At 44.4% G+C, this 17,150-nt stretch overlaps 1 protein-coding gene across 2 annotated transcripts in view; it reads left to right on the top strand.

The window, feature by feature from the left end:
- Positions 1–11,072, top strand: part of TFAP2B (transcription factor AP-2 beta) — a 28,827-nt gene extending 17,755 nt beyond the window's left edge. The window contains exons 5-7 of one of the 2 annotated variants that reach the window (XM_012760886.3): positions 1,217–1,335; positions 3,430–3,571; positions 6,364–11,072. In XM_012760886.3, the coding sequence (XP_012616340.1) occupies positions 1,217–1,335; positions 3,430–3,571; positions 6,364–6,664 (562 nt within the window). In that variant the 3' untranslated portion in view covers positions 6,665–11,072. The remainder of the gene's footprint in view (positions 1–1,216; positions 1,336–3,429; positions 3,572–6,363) is intronic. The other variant, XM_012760888.2, reaches the window with a different exon arrangement.
- The last annotated feature ends 6,078 nt before the right edge of the window (positions 11,073–17,150 follow it).

The raw sequence follows: 17,150 nt of genomic DNA, 5'->3' as shown, positions 1-17,150 counted from the left end.
TTGGCGATCGGCTAAGCTGGTTTTTCACCCCCTAGTGCATTGTGCCCCACAGTTTGAAAAACTCTTTTCTAGATTTGTGACCTCCTTCCTTAAATAACACCACTAGCAATAATACCAATTAAAATGTATTAACAGTTATTTCTTGGGACCAATCAAGGTGCTTCCCAGTAATCCTACCCATAGGCTGACTCCTCCTCATGGAAATGGGGGAGGAGGTGGCCTTTTTCTTAAAATGTAAAAATTCCCCCAAAACACCTTTGGCAGTGTCCTGATACAAAAGTGACTTTGTATGAGATAAAACTTTCCAGGTTTACCCATTTTGGAGGGTGACATTCCTCTTCTTTTCTAAAAGTGGCTATATAAGTAGTACAGCCAGAGAAGTTACAGTAGCTGGAGTTTTTCTTGTCTTTTTGCCCAGACCTTAGCACATACAGGAAGAGCCTTAGGAGAAATTAAGGGTGTGGCCAAGGAACTTTCTCATTTTGAATCCTCTTGTTCCGCAGTACTTTGATTCAGTATTCAAGTGAGTCCTTTGAGCCTCAGAGTGTGGAAGTCTTCAGTTACCCCTTGAGCACTGAGCATGTGTGTGTAAAACATGCTATGAGATGAAGTGGGATAATCAATATAAAGTGCTTATCACATAACTAAATTCCCTAAAGTGTGAGTTTTACTGTTATTATCATCCTTGTTATTAGTTTCATATTTCAGTCTTCCCTCCTCCCTTTTTAACACAATCCCATTACACAGCAATTTTTGACCCCTTCCTCGAAAAGCCCACCTGTTTCCACAAGTGCCTTCTCCTCTCCAAGCCACCTGGCTCTTTTCTTCTTTTCAACAAGGTTGTGCTTGCCCAGTTTCTGCACACCTCACTGGCTCCACGACAAGGAAGGAACGTGTGTGTAAGCACATATGCATCTTCTACCTTCTCTGGACCCACAACCTACATCCTAAGTATTCACATCTGGTATCATTTTTTTTTCCTTCTCAGGAGATAAAAAAAAAATAAAACTACCCAATTTTTAAAAAATTCTCTGTATTGCAGAAATTAAGCAAACCTCAGCATACTATCAGCAAATAACCAAAAGGAAGGAGAAAAAAATGTGCTAACCTCAAGTTAAAACCTCTTCAAGCTCCACTGGGCTTTAGATTGCTAAGTCTAAACTTTGTTTCAGGAACACTCTGAGGTTAATCAGAATGTTAATTCTTGCAATTTCAGAGCCAAATCGAAAAATGGGGGGAGATCTTTGCGAGAAAGGCTAGAAAAAATCGGTTTGAATTTACCCGCGGGCAGGCGCAAAGCAGCAAATGTCACGTTACTCACCTCCCTGGTGGAAGGTAAGCAAGATGTGTGGCCATTTCACGAAGTGGCTGAGCTTAACTGTCGGCTGGAGTCTGACATTTTACATGTTTCATGATTAACTGGAAATCATTGTGATTGTTGTGCCCTTATGAGTTGGATGTCAAGCGGCTGCCTGAGAGAGGTTCAAAGGTCTTTTTACTTAGAGGGAGCCAGCAGTTGTAGAGAGGCTAAGAGAAGTGTTTGAGAGTCCCTGTGCTCCGAAGAGGGTTTAGGTCCAGCCCCCTAGCCAAAGCAGAGGTTGTCTGTTCTGCCAGGTAGAAGACACCCTTTGTATGAACTCTTGAAAGAGTAACTCTGTAAGCAATAATTCTTACCCTTCTCCTGGCCAGATTTTGGCTCTGAATTGTCAGTAATAGAGAACACATTACATCCATGACCTCTGATGGTTATTTTAAAACTCTTGTCACTCCCAGGGCCCAATCTCTTGTGGATTACCTGGGACTTATTGCTATTGAAATATTGATAGCTTAATGAGGCCAATGATGCCTAGGAGAAAATTGGGGAGAAGGGATGAGAAAACATGTAGGAGACTCAGGTATAATCTTCATAGATTCACCAATTGTGAATTAAAGGGCCATAATTGTAATAAGCACCTTCCAATGTGCTCATCAGTTTGGCTTTGAGGATGATATTTATGGTACATAATAAACAAGATCATCTACACAGTCTAGAACAAGAGCATCTGCAGTTGAATTTGTGGGAAGAGATAGGAAATATAGCCAGATGATCTTAATGAGGGAGATGTAGAATTTTCTCTAGAGTCTAGCTTATAGGTATTGTTTTTTTCTTCCATTTTTGTGGATGTGATACTGGGTTTTTAGAGGAGGGAATCTTAGACTATTTGAACAGCAACCATAAGTCATCACAGTTATAGGCCTTGTACTTTTCCATTTTTAAAGCAGAGTTGCCTGGTCCAAACACCCTCTAGAGGAAACAGATACTGAATTTCCAGACCACACTTATTAGGGGTTGACTCTCAGCCTGGGGGTTTCACATTTTGCCCTTCAGGGAATTGCTAATATCACAATCCTCGTTTTGAAAAGCAGTCAAGGTAATCTCAGGCCAAGATAAGGATTTTGGTAGAGAAGGGAGGAAATTGGAAAACTCAGTGAAATTCTAATATTTGTTTGGCACTTTTTGGTTTTTTGAATCCTTGTAAGCACTCTGCCTGAAGTCTTTTGTTGTTATTATGATAATGATGATTAAAAGTAAGTCATGCTCCTTAAAAATAATGTAGCTATGGGATAATTCAGCATATTATCTTTTTCATGTTTGGAATCTTCCCTTGAACTGCTAAGGCTGTGCTTTAAAGGGTAATAATGCTTTATTTGAAAGGGGCTTCCACGTAAGCTAAGGAATATCTTAGATACCCTAGTTTTCTATAGCTGCCTTGTTATCTTTGTGCAGTGAAAAGTCCTTAAGTAGGAGGATGATGACAGGAACCTCTGAAAGGGAGAAACCTGAAACCTGACTACGAGGAAAAATGACAAGGAGGATAATGATTTCATTGCTGGATAAAAATACTCTTTGCATATATATTTTATGTATATTCTCTAATATGTGTGGACATACTCACACATGGATTTGTTTATATATATATTAGTTATTAATAAGATTTTTCCCTGGAACAATTACAGGAAGATGGTGATGATTTTTAAATTGTATTTGAAGCAGGTGTAACAGAAGCTTTAAAAGAAGGGGGGAATCTGGCTTGAATATCTAGCCAAATGTCTAGGCCAATTGTAACGTGGCTCTTGAATATATTGGCCCACCTTTCCTTTAAGACAAAGCAAGTGGGGTGTGGGAGACCCCGAAGCTATTCAGGGGCTGTCTAGCTAGGACTTGGCTTAAGCAGAGGCTAGTAAGAGAGCTAGGCAAAAAGTTGGTCCCATCAACTTTAATTATAGCTTGAGAATCATTTTTACTTTGGGCATCTGTCTCACCTTTGCTTTTGGCTCCAACAGCTGGCCTCCTCTGGAAATACTAGCAGAGTTGACTAGGGAGCAGCTTCTGCCCTGGGATGTTTAGGGACGGGGTGCTGATTATTACCTCCACTGCTGTCTTTTCAGGAGAAGCTGTTCACTTAGCTCGGGATTTTGGGTACATTTGTGAAACAGAGTTTCCCGCCAAAGCTGTTTCTGAGTATTTGAACCGGCAGCACACGGACCCGAGTGACCTGCACTCCCGAAAGAATATGCTGCTGGCCACCAAGTGAGTGTCCTAGGCTCTCAGCCCTCTTCCCCGACTCTCTTGCTGCTGAGCCACCCTTCTTGGGAGGAGGCCTAGGGGAGTGGTAGAAAGGGAGCTCAGTGGGTTGTCTACCAGTAGCATTTGTGGCCTGCAGCAAGTTGGTTAGGAAGCCATCCGAGCTCCCCGAGGTGGGCAGAGTTGGTGGGCTATGGGTTTGCTTCTCTTTTTCCAAGTCTGGGGAGAAGGGCTTTGTTAATCTGAATCCAGGTGTTTTACAATTCTCTTCTACAACCTTGGGGATGTCAGGCAGACCTTTTCCCAGTGGGTCCTTGTTCCAGCTCTTCTGTGGATCCCTAGGTGCATATTTCTATTGGGTTTGCACATCTAGCTCCCTGGCATATCGACACAGCCATGTGTGCTAGCTCAGGTTGTCTATATGTCACCCACGTGTACCCATCTCTACCCACAGCTCTAATTACTCCGTTTCCAACGTTGCTGTTTGTCATCTTCCACAGACTTGTAAAATTTACTACAACTCCAGAGGGGAAAATAGTAAATCTCTGGCTAAATTTAGGTCTAGAGCTCATTTGAACTTTTACAGTGGGTTTTCTATTTATTTGATTTACTCCTGTCTTTGGCTTCGGTGTCATATTGTTGGTGTTTTATGGCCGGCTCAGGCCTGCAGTGGGCGGCGCTGCGTGCGCCCGCACGTTGCTCTCACAGGCGCGGCCCAAACAGCGGCGCTCATTTATTTAGTGCTGGAGGACGCGGTTTGTCCCGTTGACAGCGTAATTTAAAGAAATATATGGAAGGCTGAAAAATCATTTGCTCAAATTTGTCCAGATGTTTTTGAGACGTGATTGGAATTTGATTGCCCCTTTCCGCAGGGTCAAAAAATATTAATGTCCCAGAACTTTAATTGCTTACAGACCCTGGTTTGGGCTTTGAAGATTTAAAATGTTTGACTCTAAGCATTTGTTCTCCCCAGTTCAGAATTTCCTTTTTGGCACTTTGGTAATGAGTACAAACTTAAGGAAAAGACTTTAACCATCTCTCCCAACGATCAAAACCTGGCACTTACTCTCTTTTTAGAAGGTTTTCATCTGCTGTACCAACTAGCAATATAATAGACCTCTGTGCCCTGGTGTCTGGTGGAGGAGGACCTGTTGTGCCTTATAAAAGAGGAAGGATATGCTTTAGGGAAAAAAATAAAATCAAGCTGTATAAATCAGATAACAGGATTCCACAAACAACTCTGTCATTTCCTTGAGGGATGCTTCGCTTCTCTTAGGGCCAGCACTTCTTAACCTGGGCTGAGTATCAGAATCAGTACTCACCCATCACAAAATGTTCTGAATTAGAATCACTGGAGGTGGGGGCTTAGGAGAGTATATTTGAGCCCCACGGGGATTCTAAGGTACCTCTTAAGAGCTTAAAAACTGCGCTTTTTTGGTCAGAGCCATTACCTATTTCTTTCTGGTTGTGAGGATGTTATGTGTGTATTTCATATGGAGAAACCAGAGGGTGGAGAAAGGGAGCCTACTAGTGCTCTCTTATCCAACTTTAACAATCTTTCAGCTGCTGCGAGTGGGTAGTATTTCCTGTCTGGTTTAGCGGCTACCCTAAAGTGGCAGCACTCTGGGAAAGGATGCCCCAGGGGTCCTTTGAATCCAGTCACCTGCCCTGTTTACCTGTTGGCCAGGCCAGGTGTTGCCAAGTGTCTGTCAGCTAAGCCATCCTATTGGGGGTTGGGACTGGAATGCTGTATAGGTTTGCTTTTCTCAAAACCCTACAAACCCACAGGCTGGGTGGAGGCAGGCAGACAGGAGAAATCTGCCCATCTGTGAAAGGCTGTGGCCTTTGGGATGCTGTGCCTCTGCCTGCCAGCACAGCCAAGCCATTTGACCTTCAGGGCTAAAACCCTCCCATGCAGCTCCTATATTAAAAATTTTTCAAATAAGCTGAATCCATAGTTAGGCACGCAGGATTTCTAGGGCTGAGAGATTCCTCTAAATTGTAGGTGCCTTGAGGAAATAAAAACCTTCAACAAATAAAAATCTGTCCTCCCTAGTGTTTTAACAGTCTACCTTTAGGTTTTATTTAAACTATGTGGGATTCCTTTTATATTTACAACAATCCTGTTATACAAAGATTTTCAGTAGCCTACACTCACAAGAAAGAAAGGGGAGTAAAAAAGGAAGAAAATATCTCTCTCACCAAATACTGCAGGTAAACAGGTTTTTGCTTTGAATAGAATCAGCATTCTCTCCTAGAATAAACAGTTTCTTGCCCTGGGCCATAGAAGGCTCCAGCAATCTGCTTCGTGCCAGGGACAGGCTTGTGGCCCAGGGGCCTAAATCTTTCAGGGCTTTTTGTGCCTGATCACCAAGAGGTTGGAGAGGCAGAAGAGAGGAAAGGGAAATAGCTCAACAGAAATGCCAGGTAAGAGCTCAAAATCATTGCATATTCAAAATCAAATGCTAAAGCCTAGCGAATTTCCCAAAACAAGAGTCCATGCGCTCTTGGAATGAAGAGATAAAGACTGAAAGGGCGGGGGGAAAGGCAAAGCTTTGGGGTGGAAAGGGGGGGATTATCTCCCCACCCCCGCTTCCCTTCTAGTCCCAGCTGCTCGAAAAGGGAGAGAGAGCGCTGGGAAAGGAAACAGAGCGGAATCGCCCACATTAGCCTCGCTCCTCGGTGACCGGGCGCCTCTGGGCTTGTGTGAACGTCTCCTTTCTAATGCCAATGACAACGACACTGAGGGTGATTTTCTGTTCCTCCTCCCCCCCCCCACCCCACCCCAACCCTTTCAGGCAACTTTGTAAAGAATTTACAGATCTGCTGGCGCAGGACCGGACACCGATCGGGAACAGCCGACCCAGCCCCATCCTGGAGCCGGGGATACAGAGCTGCCTCACGCACTTCAGCCTCATCACGCACGGCTTCGGCGCCCCGGCCATTTGCGCCGCGCTCACGGCCCTGCAGAACTATCTCACCGAGGCGCTCAAAGGCATGGACAAGATGTTCTTGAACAACACCACCACTAACAGGCACACGTCTGGGGAAGGCCCAGGTAGTAAAACTGGCGACAAGGAGGAGAAACACAGGAAATGAAAAAAAAAAAAAAATTAAAAGAAGGAAAAATGTTTTAAATACAAAAGGAAAAACAGACAAAAATTTAATTTTAGCTTTAAAATATTGGATTGGCTTTGGAAGAATTATATTAGGTAGAATACACATACAATCAAAATTTAAAAAAAAAAGAGCTAAATAACTTTAAAAAAAAACTGAGGCGTACAACGGAGCAACTATATCGGTTCTCAGTGTCTATTTCAAGATACACTTGGAGACAACCGTCCGGATTTCCCACTTCGGTTCTTGCGAGCTTAGTAATACTGATAAATAAAAGAAAACCATGATTTTCCCCTCCCCCTTTGGAAAATAAACATAAGACTAAACGGGAGAAAACGCTAACTTATTGGAAGAAAATCGGAGAAACGTTGGTGTCAGTGCTTTGAGAGCTGGTTGACTGAGACGCACGAACTTTTTAATTTTAAATATTTTTTTAGGAAACTCTCTCGCAGTCCCATCCCTCCACCTCCACCTCGCCCCTCTCCCAGCCACCCTTTTCTACGTTGCCCTCCCTTCCTCACACCGTTACGGGAAACTTCTGGGATGACAATGAGTGTGGTTAGCCCTTTGCGTTCTTTCAGTCCCCTGGGTACCCCGCCCCGGCCTGCGTCTACACTCACCGGGGCCCAGATCCTCGGCCGTTTGCGTACTTAGGGAGGGCGAGGGCGGGCGGGGCGGGAGGCCTGCGGGGGTGCAGGTGGAGGCTGCAGCTTTTGGTGCCGGCCGGCAGAGCAGGCTCCCGAGGCTGAGCAAAATGCGGACCAATGAGTTGATTCAGACTCATCATCAGTTCCTTTCAGAAATGTTACTAGATCCCAGCCTTGCCAGCATCAGCGTACAGAAAATCTTGCATTTGTTATAATGTTTGTGTCATCTACCAATTTTAAGAACTATAGTAAAAAAATATATATATATGAATACGTTGATTAGTATGTAATTCCTTCGGAGGGGTATGTACCATTTCATTCTCTTCTGTTTTCCAAAGCTTTGCCCGCATGGTTTATGAGCTTCTTCAAAGAGGACTTGGGCTTCCTACACAATCTATAAGGTACAGAGAAAAAAAAAAATCCGATCCCTTTTAAATCAAAGCCTGTGTGTCAGAATTCTGCAGGTGCACTTCTTTAAAGAAGCTCAAAGGGAATAATTTAGAAAGTGGCCAATATGCTAGAAGCCTCTTTGAATCTACAGGCTAACATACCTCAACATCGGAATTCCAGTGGGGGTGGGGGGCTGCAAAATGAATTTTAAGGGAAAAGAGTAAGGGTTCTTGGAGCCCTATATTCTAGCAGTATCGCCCTGCATTTAAAATGGATTTAATGTCCCTGGGTTCTTTGGGGATTGCTGTTTTAACCGGGAAAGGAGCAGCTTTGCGAGTGGACGTTTGGAGGAGGGTGGCGCAAGCTCCCGTGGTTCTGCAATTGTTTTCTTACAAGATGCTTTATGAATGAGGCATTTTTCCCTCCCAGACGTGCACTTGTTTTGGTATATAATGTTAAAATAATGCAAAGTGAAAGAAGATGTATTTCAGCTTTGAATTTTACAGTCTGGATACACTAGGATTATTCCCAGTGGATAAAGTTTAATGCATTTAATATTTCTCACTTCTGGCAGGCCAGCTTCTTTCTCGGGTTCTATCTTAGCATTATCCTGAAATAAGCTCTGGAACTCAATGTCCGCACCTTCCCTAAAGCAGTGAGAAATATCCCGGGGACGTGGGTGGGTGGGTGAGATAGGTCTCTAAATTTAGCGTAGATACATGCACCTATTTTAACAAAGTAGACAGGACCTTTTCAACATCCCTTGAAGATAAAACTCCAGATGTCGTTCTACAGGGTTTAGTTAGGACCCACTCAAATCCTTCAGACTCTCAGTTTTGCCCCCCTCCTCCTTGGTCTTGGGGCGAGGCCATACGGCTGGGGTCTTAGGAACCTGCTGAAAGCTTTGCCTATTTTTATGGGGGAGGAAGGGGAGGAGGTGAGGGAGCTGGTTTAAGATCACCAGGAGTGAAAAGCAACAGTTAAGGTCACATCACAGCCCATCTGCTACCGCCAGCTCCTCTGTGGGTCTCTGGCTCTTCCTCTGGACCCAGCCCCAGACCTGTTGAGAGGAGTATAAAAGCCAGGAACTAGACGTTATGGAGAGTGTAGACCCTATCTCTCCCCAGCTCAGAAACCCTTGCCTTTGTCCGAGGGCCTGGCCGCTTGTATTAGATGTATTCTGATTGCACAAGGCCGGCAGAGACCACACTGAAAACCATCGTCTCCTTTCCTTGCAGGGCAACGCGCCCCACGCGTGTGACGTGCGAGAGACGCGATGGACGCGCCTTGCTCTTACTGTGCAGGTCCCGAGAGCGCGTGGGCCACACGCGCCCAGTCGTGTTGAGGACATAGAATCAGCCGCTGGAGGGGCCGCCGGCCGCGCGGGCCCTTCCCGCTCTCGGTCTCACCCTAAGGGCTAAGGCGACCGAGAAAGGCTCATTCTCCAGTAGGTAATGGGGCGGCGCCCCGCGGGTTGCAGGCGGGGAGGGGTCCTGGCGCTGCCAGCGGCCACCCGGATGCCTGCTCCGGGAGGGAGAGTGGCCTAGAAAGCAATAGGACGCTTCCCCGCTCCTTCACCTCTGCCAGGACAAAAACTCACCCACTCTCACACTCCTAAAGTGGGGAGATGGGATGGGAATTGTCTTACTTGGCTAAGCAGGCCTCCCTCTGTTGCCCTGCGCCCTCATTCGTGCGTTCCTCCGGCGCCCCAGCCACACAGAGCCCTTTGCTCGCCTCTCCCGCTCCCATCGCGGCGTGGAGTGAGCCCACTGCCCCCACCTCTCCTTTCATGTAGCACCCACCCCCAGTCCCCCTCCTTTAGCCAGGCCCGCTACGTTTATCTGATAATTGAGTTATTAAAAGATTTGGTTTCCTTGGGCCTATAAATCAATAAACAGTAGGATTAACGCAAGAGTTTGCCTTTTAAGTCAAAGGAAACGTTTAAGGCAAGCCCCTTTGAGCTTTGTTTTCAAACCAAACAGGTGAGTTGCAGCTCCCCCCCAACCCGTGCACTGTTTAGACATTTTATCCATGGCGCGCGCCCACTCCTAAAAATGCTCAGTTCCAAAGTAAAATAGCTAGATAGAAAGGAGAAGTTAGGATGTGGCAGTGCTGCCTTCACACTTTCCACTTTGCTAGCTCCTTTAAAGGTTCTAAAGATCTCCAGACCATTCTCTGTCCAACCTTGCCTCCTGCTACATGTATTGTGGGTCTCAGGGGAGCAAGGAATGTGCTATTCTGGGTGAGGATTCCGTCATCAAAAGGATTTTTAACATCTTCCCCCAAACTGGGACGGTAAACTTTCTCTTCTACTCTCTGCCCCCAATTATCTTGCATTTTCTTTCCCTCTTTCTGGCTTCCACATCCTTAGTTTTTCTCCATCCTCACATAAAGAACTGAAGAAGCTTTCAAAGACCTGGCTGTTTTATTTTCTTTGGCCAAGAAAACCACTCTCTCTAAAGCAATTACTTCATAGCCTATGAAAACTTTGGTCAAATGGAAAACCCCAAACCCCGAACTTATCTACATACTGTTCCTCTGGTACAATGCGTTCCTAGTTAGAATGTTTATAGAGAATTTGTCATCGCATCTGATATCCTGTTCATGTAATACATTATGTGGAAAGGGACTAATAACCTTAAACCATCTGATGTTGCCTCAAGAGCCCAATAGCATTTCCCCTCCTTTGCGGATGTATGTTAAATTATTGGCATAAAAAAATCGAAATTCGTTTTGTCTTCTTTTAAAAAATGGAACACTGTCCTTCTTTAAATGCCAAAATCGACTCCTCTTTTGAGTTGGTTTTTAATTCACTAACATTGTTTTTTGCCACACAATCGAGAAATATCAATCTATTGACTCTTCACCAGAAGAGCTCTGGAGGGTATTCATGTTAAGTTTGTATATATTTATTTATGCTTAATTTAATGGGAATGTGTAAATATGGCGAGCAAGTAGTTTGGGATTATTTATCTGTGAATCTATACCTCTGTGAATGGGTGGTTAAAAAAAAAAAAACCGCTTGACCCTAGGTAGAATCCTATCTGAATTTTTCTGTTCTTTATAAACAAGCTGTCATGGTAATGGGTAGAAATTGGTTTATTGTCCAGTGTTGATCTGATTTACATTAATAAAAAGATTGTTGTGTTTTTGTTGTGTTTTCATCTTCAGTTCCTTAAATATGGATATTGTTTAATTCTACAGACAGAAAAAAGTATAGCAGGAAGTTTTTTTCTTTGTGCCCCCTCACCAAAGTATCCACATTGTTTTTGTTACAACAGAAATAAATTTTGCTTCTCAGAAAAATGAACTTTCGTTTTCACTAGGAGGTGTTTCCGATTTTCTTAATTCCAAATTGACACTCTTCTCTCCTAGTTCTCACCAGATTTGTAATAAAAGCACGTGTTAACTGCATCTTTTGGCTTATTTTCCCCTTTAAAAAATGAGTCAAATTTACTTCCCAGCTAACTAAAGGACTCTGAGTACAAATCAAATAAGAAGCTCCCCTCCCACTGCTAGTCTGGTGTGGTGTTCTCAGAAGGAGGTGATGTAGGAGAGAAGTCTACAGGGCTGGGTGTGGGCCCCTGTATCCCATGATGTGGGGTCCAGAGCTGTTAACTGACCCGTTTCAGAATTGAACCTGACCCTGACCTCCTTAGCAGAGCAAGGCTCTCCATAAAACAAACGAGGAAAAGCTCCTCTGTCCAAAAAGATGCAAGAAGTATAGATGTCTTAGGAGGTTGGCTCCTACCTTAGGTTCATAGGCTGCCTAGAAAAGCCAGAGCTTTTCTCACTTGGGTTGATGGGCTGCAGTGACTAAACGTCATCTCAATCTGTATTTTATCTCAAGGCTTGGGTGTCTTCCATGAAGCCAGGAAAACAAAGCCACATAAGATGTTATATGGTTGGAATGAGTCACTGCTTCTTTTGGGGCCTCAAGGTATTTATATGGACCTCCTAAGGTTCTTTCCTACAACAACATTGCCTAGTTTAACTATAAAAAGCAGAAACAGCAGCATGTGTATACATTTAAGAGAACTGGAAATGCTAAATCTTGATGATCCTAAATTATATGAGTGCTTAGCATATATAGTTGGTGCTCAGCTAATTAATAATGTGCCTCTCATGCCAATTTTCTGTTTTTAAGGTGACTCTTTTTCAGCTCAACTTATCTATATGGAAAGGCAGAAGGGATAATGGAATGTGCTTTATGTGAGATTTTCCCCTTCCTGTCTTATTTATTAATTAAAAGGGGGGAGTATCATGGCTAGAACTATAAACAATGGAATCAAAGAAGTGCAAAAAAACCAAAAAGGAAATAGAAGCAAGGAAAACCAAGGGGAGTGTAATTGTGATGGCATTCAATCCATTCATCTAGAAAGAAAATAGATGTATGTCTTAGTCTTGAGTTCAATTGTTATATTCAGTTTCCCTTTCATTTGCTTTGCTGACTGTGGAGTTGGTTACCACTGGGATTATACAAAGGGGGTGGTGGGTTATTTCCATATCCTATGGCAAACTTACCTACAGAAGTTTAGCACCAGCCCTGGATTAGCTGATCTGCAATGTACTATCCCACAGGTAAGTTCCAGACCACCCCGCGCCTCCTCACCATTTGGCAAGGAGAGGTTCTCAAGCAATCACCTTCATCAGGTAAAGGTCTTTAGGAGCCCAAACTGTGAAAAAAGAACCGGAGCAAAGACCTGGAAGGAAGAACCCGAAAGGTGGGGAAAAATGGGGTTGGAAGCCGGAGACAGCCTTGCCTAACAAAACATCCTTGGGCTGCTTGTCTCAGCGCCCTAGCCCCTTTGTTACTGTCTTATGAGGCTGTGGAGGGAGTAAGGAAAGAGTAGTTAGAACCGCTAGGCCACTAACCGGCCCAGGGACCCTAGGTGACCTTGGAGGAGCACTCACTGCTGCCCTGCCTGCCAGAAGACCGCCAGCCCAGGTGTGCGGCTTACAGTGTCTCAGAACTATAAGCCTGCTCATATTAGCTGGTTAAGGGCTTGATTAAACATAGTGCTAGAAGGAAGACCCGATTATTTTTTTTATGAAGCCGCATTCTTTTTCTTCATTTGCAAATACCTGTTCCATAGGGGTCCCTCCCCGGGGATGCCGGGCTCCAGAGCTAGTAGCCACCAGAGAGTTGCCTGCCAGGTGGGACTTGTCCCTTCCTGAGGGCGCTCTGGGCTCCCCAACGCAAGCTGCCTTCCACGCTTGTACTTCCAGGGCGGAGGGCGGTTGTCTGTCATGTTGAAGCCTCAGAAATTAAACGTGCAGCTCACAAGTCCATTAATTTTAGCTTCCCATTAATCTATTTATAAGTGAACCAGAGCTGGCTCTATAAATACAGTCCTATAAAATTGAACTCCTTCCCATAAATCTTCCAAGTTGTTTATTTACATGTATTCCCTGGTCCTCTTAACGATTATCGCGTAAACTCGGGGAAGACTGGGGCAGATCGGGACCCACGACGCGGTGTGCTCCTGCCCGCCCTTCTTCCCCGCCATCCCCCGGAATTGTGGCCTCCTAGGGGAAGGAGGAATTGCGCGCGGGTGGAGGAAGTGGGATAGAAAAGGGAGGGCAGAAAGTCATTTTTTTTTTCCCCTTCTTGACTTTGTTTCCTTGTTTCTGTCCCAAACTACGCAGTCTCTCTATATTTTCCATCACAAGCTCCAGGTTGATTTATATAGTCATAAACAGCATTCTGGGGACTGTAGCTCCTCTCATAGCTTAGGGGTGAGCTGCTTCTTCACTCTCCTGGCAGCCACTACTTTTAAATCAGGCCTCATAAATAACCCTATGGGCTTCTTTAGGATGAGGTCAGTCAAACGTCTCCCGGGCCCACTTTCCTGGCTGGGGTCCCTCCATGCTCCTCCCACAGGTCACATGTTGCAGCACTCGCACCGTCTTTTCCCCTGGGTTTCCAGAAGAAAACCGCCGACAACCAACTTGGACGTTGGGTGTGAGCGCTGAGACACAGACGGAGCACCGAGTCCCCTCGGCCCAACGCACCACGCGGGCGTCAGCCTACGTGGAGCCGACGCACTCGGCGCTCGCTGCTCACGTCTAGGCACGCTCTCCGGGTTGCCGAGCAGGGCGTCAACAGGGCGCACGCGCGAATGCTCACGCACGCACGCGCGCGCACGCACGCACGCGCCATTGCACCCCGGGGCGTAACTCCCCAGCCACCCCGACCGCCCTGGGCGCGGCCCACCAGTTAGGGTTTCTCTTGCGCGCCCTCCGGATCAAAGTTCCCGGTTTGCAAACGGCAGCAGCGTGGGAAGCATTTTTTCTTTCTTTCTTTTTTTTTTTTTTTTTTTTTTGCAAACTGCTAATGCTCATATTGAAGGAGCAGTTGCAGTTTTGTTACACAAGTTCAACACGTTCCATGCTGGTCACGAGCTAGCAAGGTCAGGCAGTGATTTTTCAGCCACTTGTTCGAAACATTTGTTCTTGCCCACCCCGCGCGTCGCTTTTCTCTCCTATCCGAATGGCTGCCGCCTTCTGGAGCTGACTCAGGCGAGAGGCTGTCCAGGCCCAAATAGGGGTCACACCTGCTGCCCGGAGAGGCCTCTGCATAAAAATGCCCTTTAAATTTTTAAAAAATCAGCATAATGGTCAATGGACTTAACAAAGCGTGACTTTTCCCAGTCTACATGGAGGGTAGCTCTGGCAATCATCTGTAACTCGACCAGTTAACGTCCCGGACGTGGTGCTTGTTCGCAGAGATATTAGCAAGCGTTTCAAGGATGTGGCTGTCAGATGTCATTAGCCAACGCTTGCTCACCCAGCCATTTGCTTAACTGGGAGGAGGGCATGGCCACAGCATATATGCGTAGAACTGGGTGGGAGAAGGAAGGTCAAGAATTCTCCCCCTGTAACAGCCAAATGTCCCCAGCTGTACAGACATTTATCGGATGGCTGGAGAAAAGAAGCTGGCTCATGAGCAGTGGGTACAGAGACATGGGAAGGGGAGCTTCTCTGGGACTGGGTATGCACCTCTTCTCTGGGATGGAAACTCCCAGAATCTGACGGGTCTATTAGACCATGGTGGAGGATTGAGTCTAGCCCATTAGGACTGGCCCTCACCATGTGAACCGTAGGATTCTGAACGCTGGAATCCGGAGTCCGGGCGACCAGAGGCCTGGCAGCCAGCTCAGCTCTGAAGCATCTGATTGCTCCAAAGGGCTGGTTGCAGTTACTGCAGGCAAAGAGAGTGAGACCTGTAATACGAATTTATGAGGAAATAGAATTTTAGACAGTTTCTACACAGCGGTGGATTTTACTTCTGAGCTGTCGGCCACTTATTCTAGGTTTGGAAAGGCACAGGTAGGTGGATTACAAAATGCCTGGGAAAATCCCAGCCAATGCAAAGAAAACAAATATAAAACCAGACCAAAGCTCATTGCTCCATTAGTTAACCCTCATCAAATAAACAAAAAACAAACACATGCAAAAAATGCCAGCTCTAACTTTTGAGAGCAAAGCATCACTCTTGGACCAGGATGGATTTTTGTGTAAATGTTATATCCTTCCTGATAAATGATTTGCCAAGTGACTAGAGGAGATACCATTTTGGGGGACTGTAGTTAGGGCTGTTTACTCACACATACACACAATATCATGATATGGGAATTCCTCAATATCTGCACTAAATAAAAATTAGCCACAACAAAGCAGTGTTTACCAATGTGAATTTTCTTTGCCATGAGAGTCCCATATGTTAAAAAGGATTTTTTTTTTCATGTATTTAGTTTTAAGGCTCTTCTTTCAAAATAGAACTTTTTTGGCTAGGGATTCCTAAAGTTAGGGAACTATCAAGATTTGAGGCAAAAGCAAGGCTTACTCCTTTTTATAGGTTGTTTCATACTCTTTGTTATTTTTGGGGAGACACGAGAGTAGCCTACAGGTAAGATCCTTTCCAACAAAATGGACCCTTTGAGTGATGTATTCACTTTTATGTTCAGTCTAAATATTCTTTTTTTTTTTTTCAAAGATAAGGACCATTCAAGACAATGGGGCCAAATATTCCAAAAAAGTATGGAGATGATCTGGGTTTCTGTGACCTTTTACCCTTCCTTTAATGCTCAGTGTTCAACATCTGTGTTTGGTGGGCAATGTCTGAAAGTAATAAAGACAATTAGAACATTTTATTTTTTCTTAGGGGAGGGAAGGTTGGGTGCCAGTGCAGAGAGGTTAAATCTTAGTCTATAACCTGTCTTTGCAGGATGAAACTAGGGGAATAACATTCACTAAGCCTTGCTGCTTAGCAGGCTCTGAGGAACGGATTGTAGTAATCAGACACACCGAAGCTATAGGTAATTCATATTGTTCTTTTCTTCCCCATATTTATTAGTTAGTGGGCAGGTTTTTGTTTGCTTTTTACAATTCCAGCATTTGCCACCTTATATCAGGAAAAGAAGATAATGTTCACCTCTCTACAACCTTGTTCTGGGTTTATTTCCAGCTGTGAGGACTGTTACATTAGGCTCCTGAATGCATTGTCACTTTCACACCAATTTTGTGAAAGCATTTCTCTTTCTTGCACCTAAAAACAAACTAAAATCAAACCAAACCCAAAGTTGACAAAACACACTCACTCACTACATGTTAATCAATTTGTTGAAAAGTGTTTCATTCTGCAATGTGTAAAACTGAAAACTCTACTAATCTCCAGCTCATTTGAAAGGGTCAAAGATCTGAAAGAATAAGATATTCCAGAGATAACCAGTTAGAGAAATTTTTCTCCAAAACAAATTTCAAGAGTGAAGTAACACATTTTCTCAGTACATACTGTTCTTATGACACTGGACAGTGAATTTTTGATGAACCAACATTTGTTTCTTGGAAAGTACATACCTCTGATCTTGAATGAGCAAACCATTACATGTGCACGTATGATACTATGTAACAATTTAAAACTTGTGGGGTTAAGGTTGAAAAGTGGCAAAATATCTCTGTATCTGTATTTCTCTATCTCTATCTCTGTATATCCCCTGGAATCACAATTGCAGTTAAACTTTTTCCTAATGGAGGTCATTTGGAAAAGCCATCCTATTTTTAATGTTCAAAAATTTGTAGAAGGTGGTGTGTCAAATAACCAGAGCATGAAACCTTAAAGTGAGGGTAGAGTTTTCCTGTCAACCAGATACCGAATGGCTTCCCTGCATGTATGTCATTACTCCAACGTGGGCACCGAAACATGAGTTTGCAGTTGAATCATTCTAGATTTAATCACAGATGTGTGCAAGCACACACAGAAGACTGTTTTCACTCATCATTTCTCCTTGATGTTAAACATGTGTTGGGAATTTTGGAACTCTGACTTCTCCAGATCATATTTGTGACTTTGTTCTTACACATGCAGATTAGAAACCTACAAGGTGATAACTAGGTTATTCTTCCTCTCTTCCACCTTTTTTTTTTCC

The sequence above is a fragment of the Microcebus murinus genome, chromosome 5 (genome assembly GCF_040939455.1).
Source record: "Microcebus murinus isolate Inina chromosome 5, M.murinus_Inina_mat1.0, whole genome shotgun sequence".
Classification (NCBI taxonomy): domain Eukaryota; kingdom Metazoa; phylum Chordata; class Mammalia; order Primates; family Cheirogaleidae; genus Microcebus; species Microcebus murinus.
The sequence above is the reverse complement of the archived record's forward strand: the minus strand, read 5'-3'. Positions and strand labels throughout refer to the sequence as shown.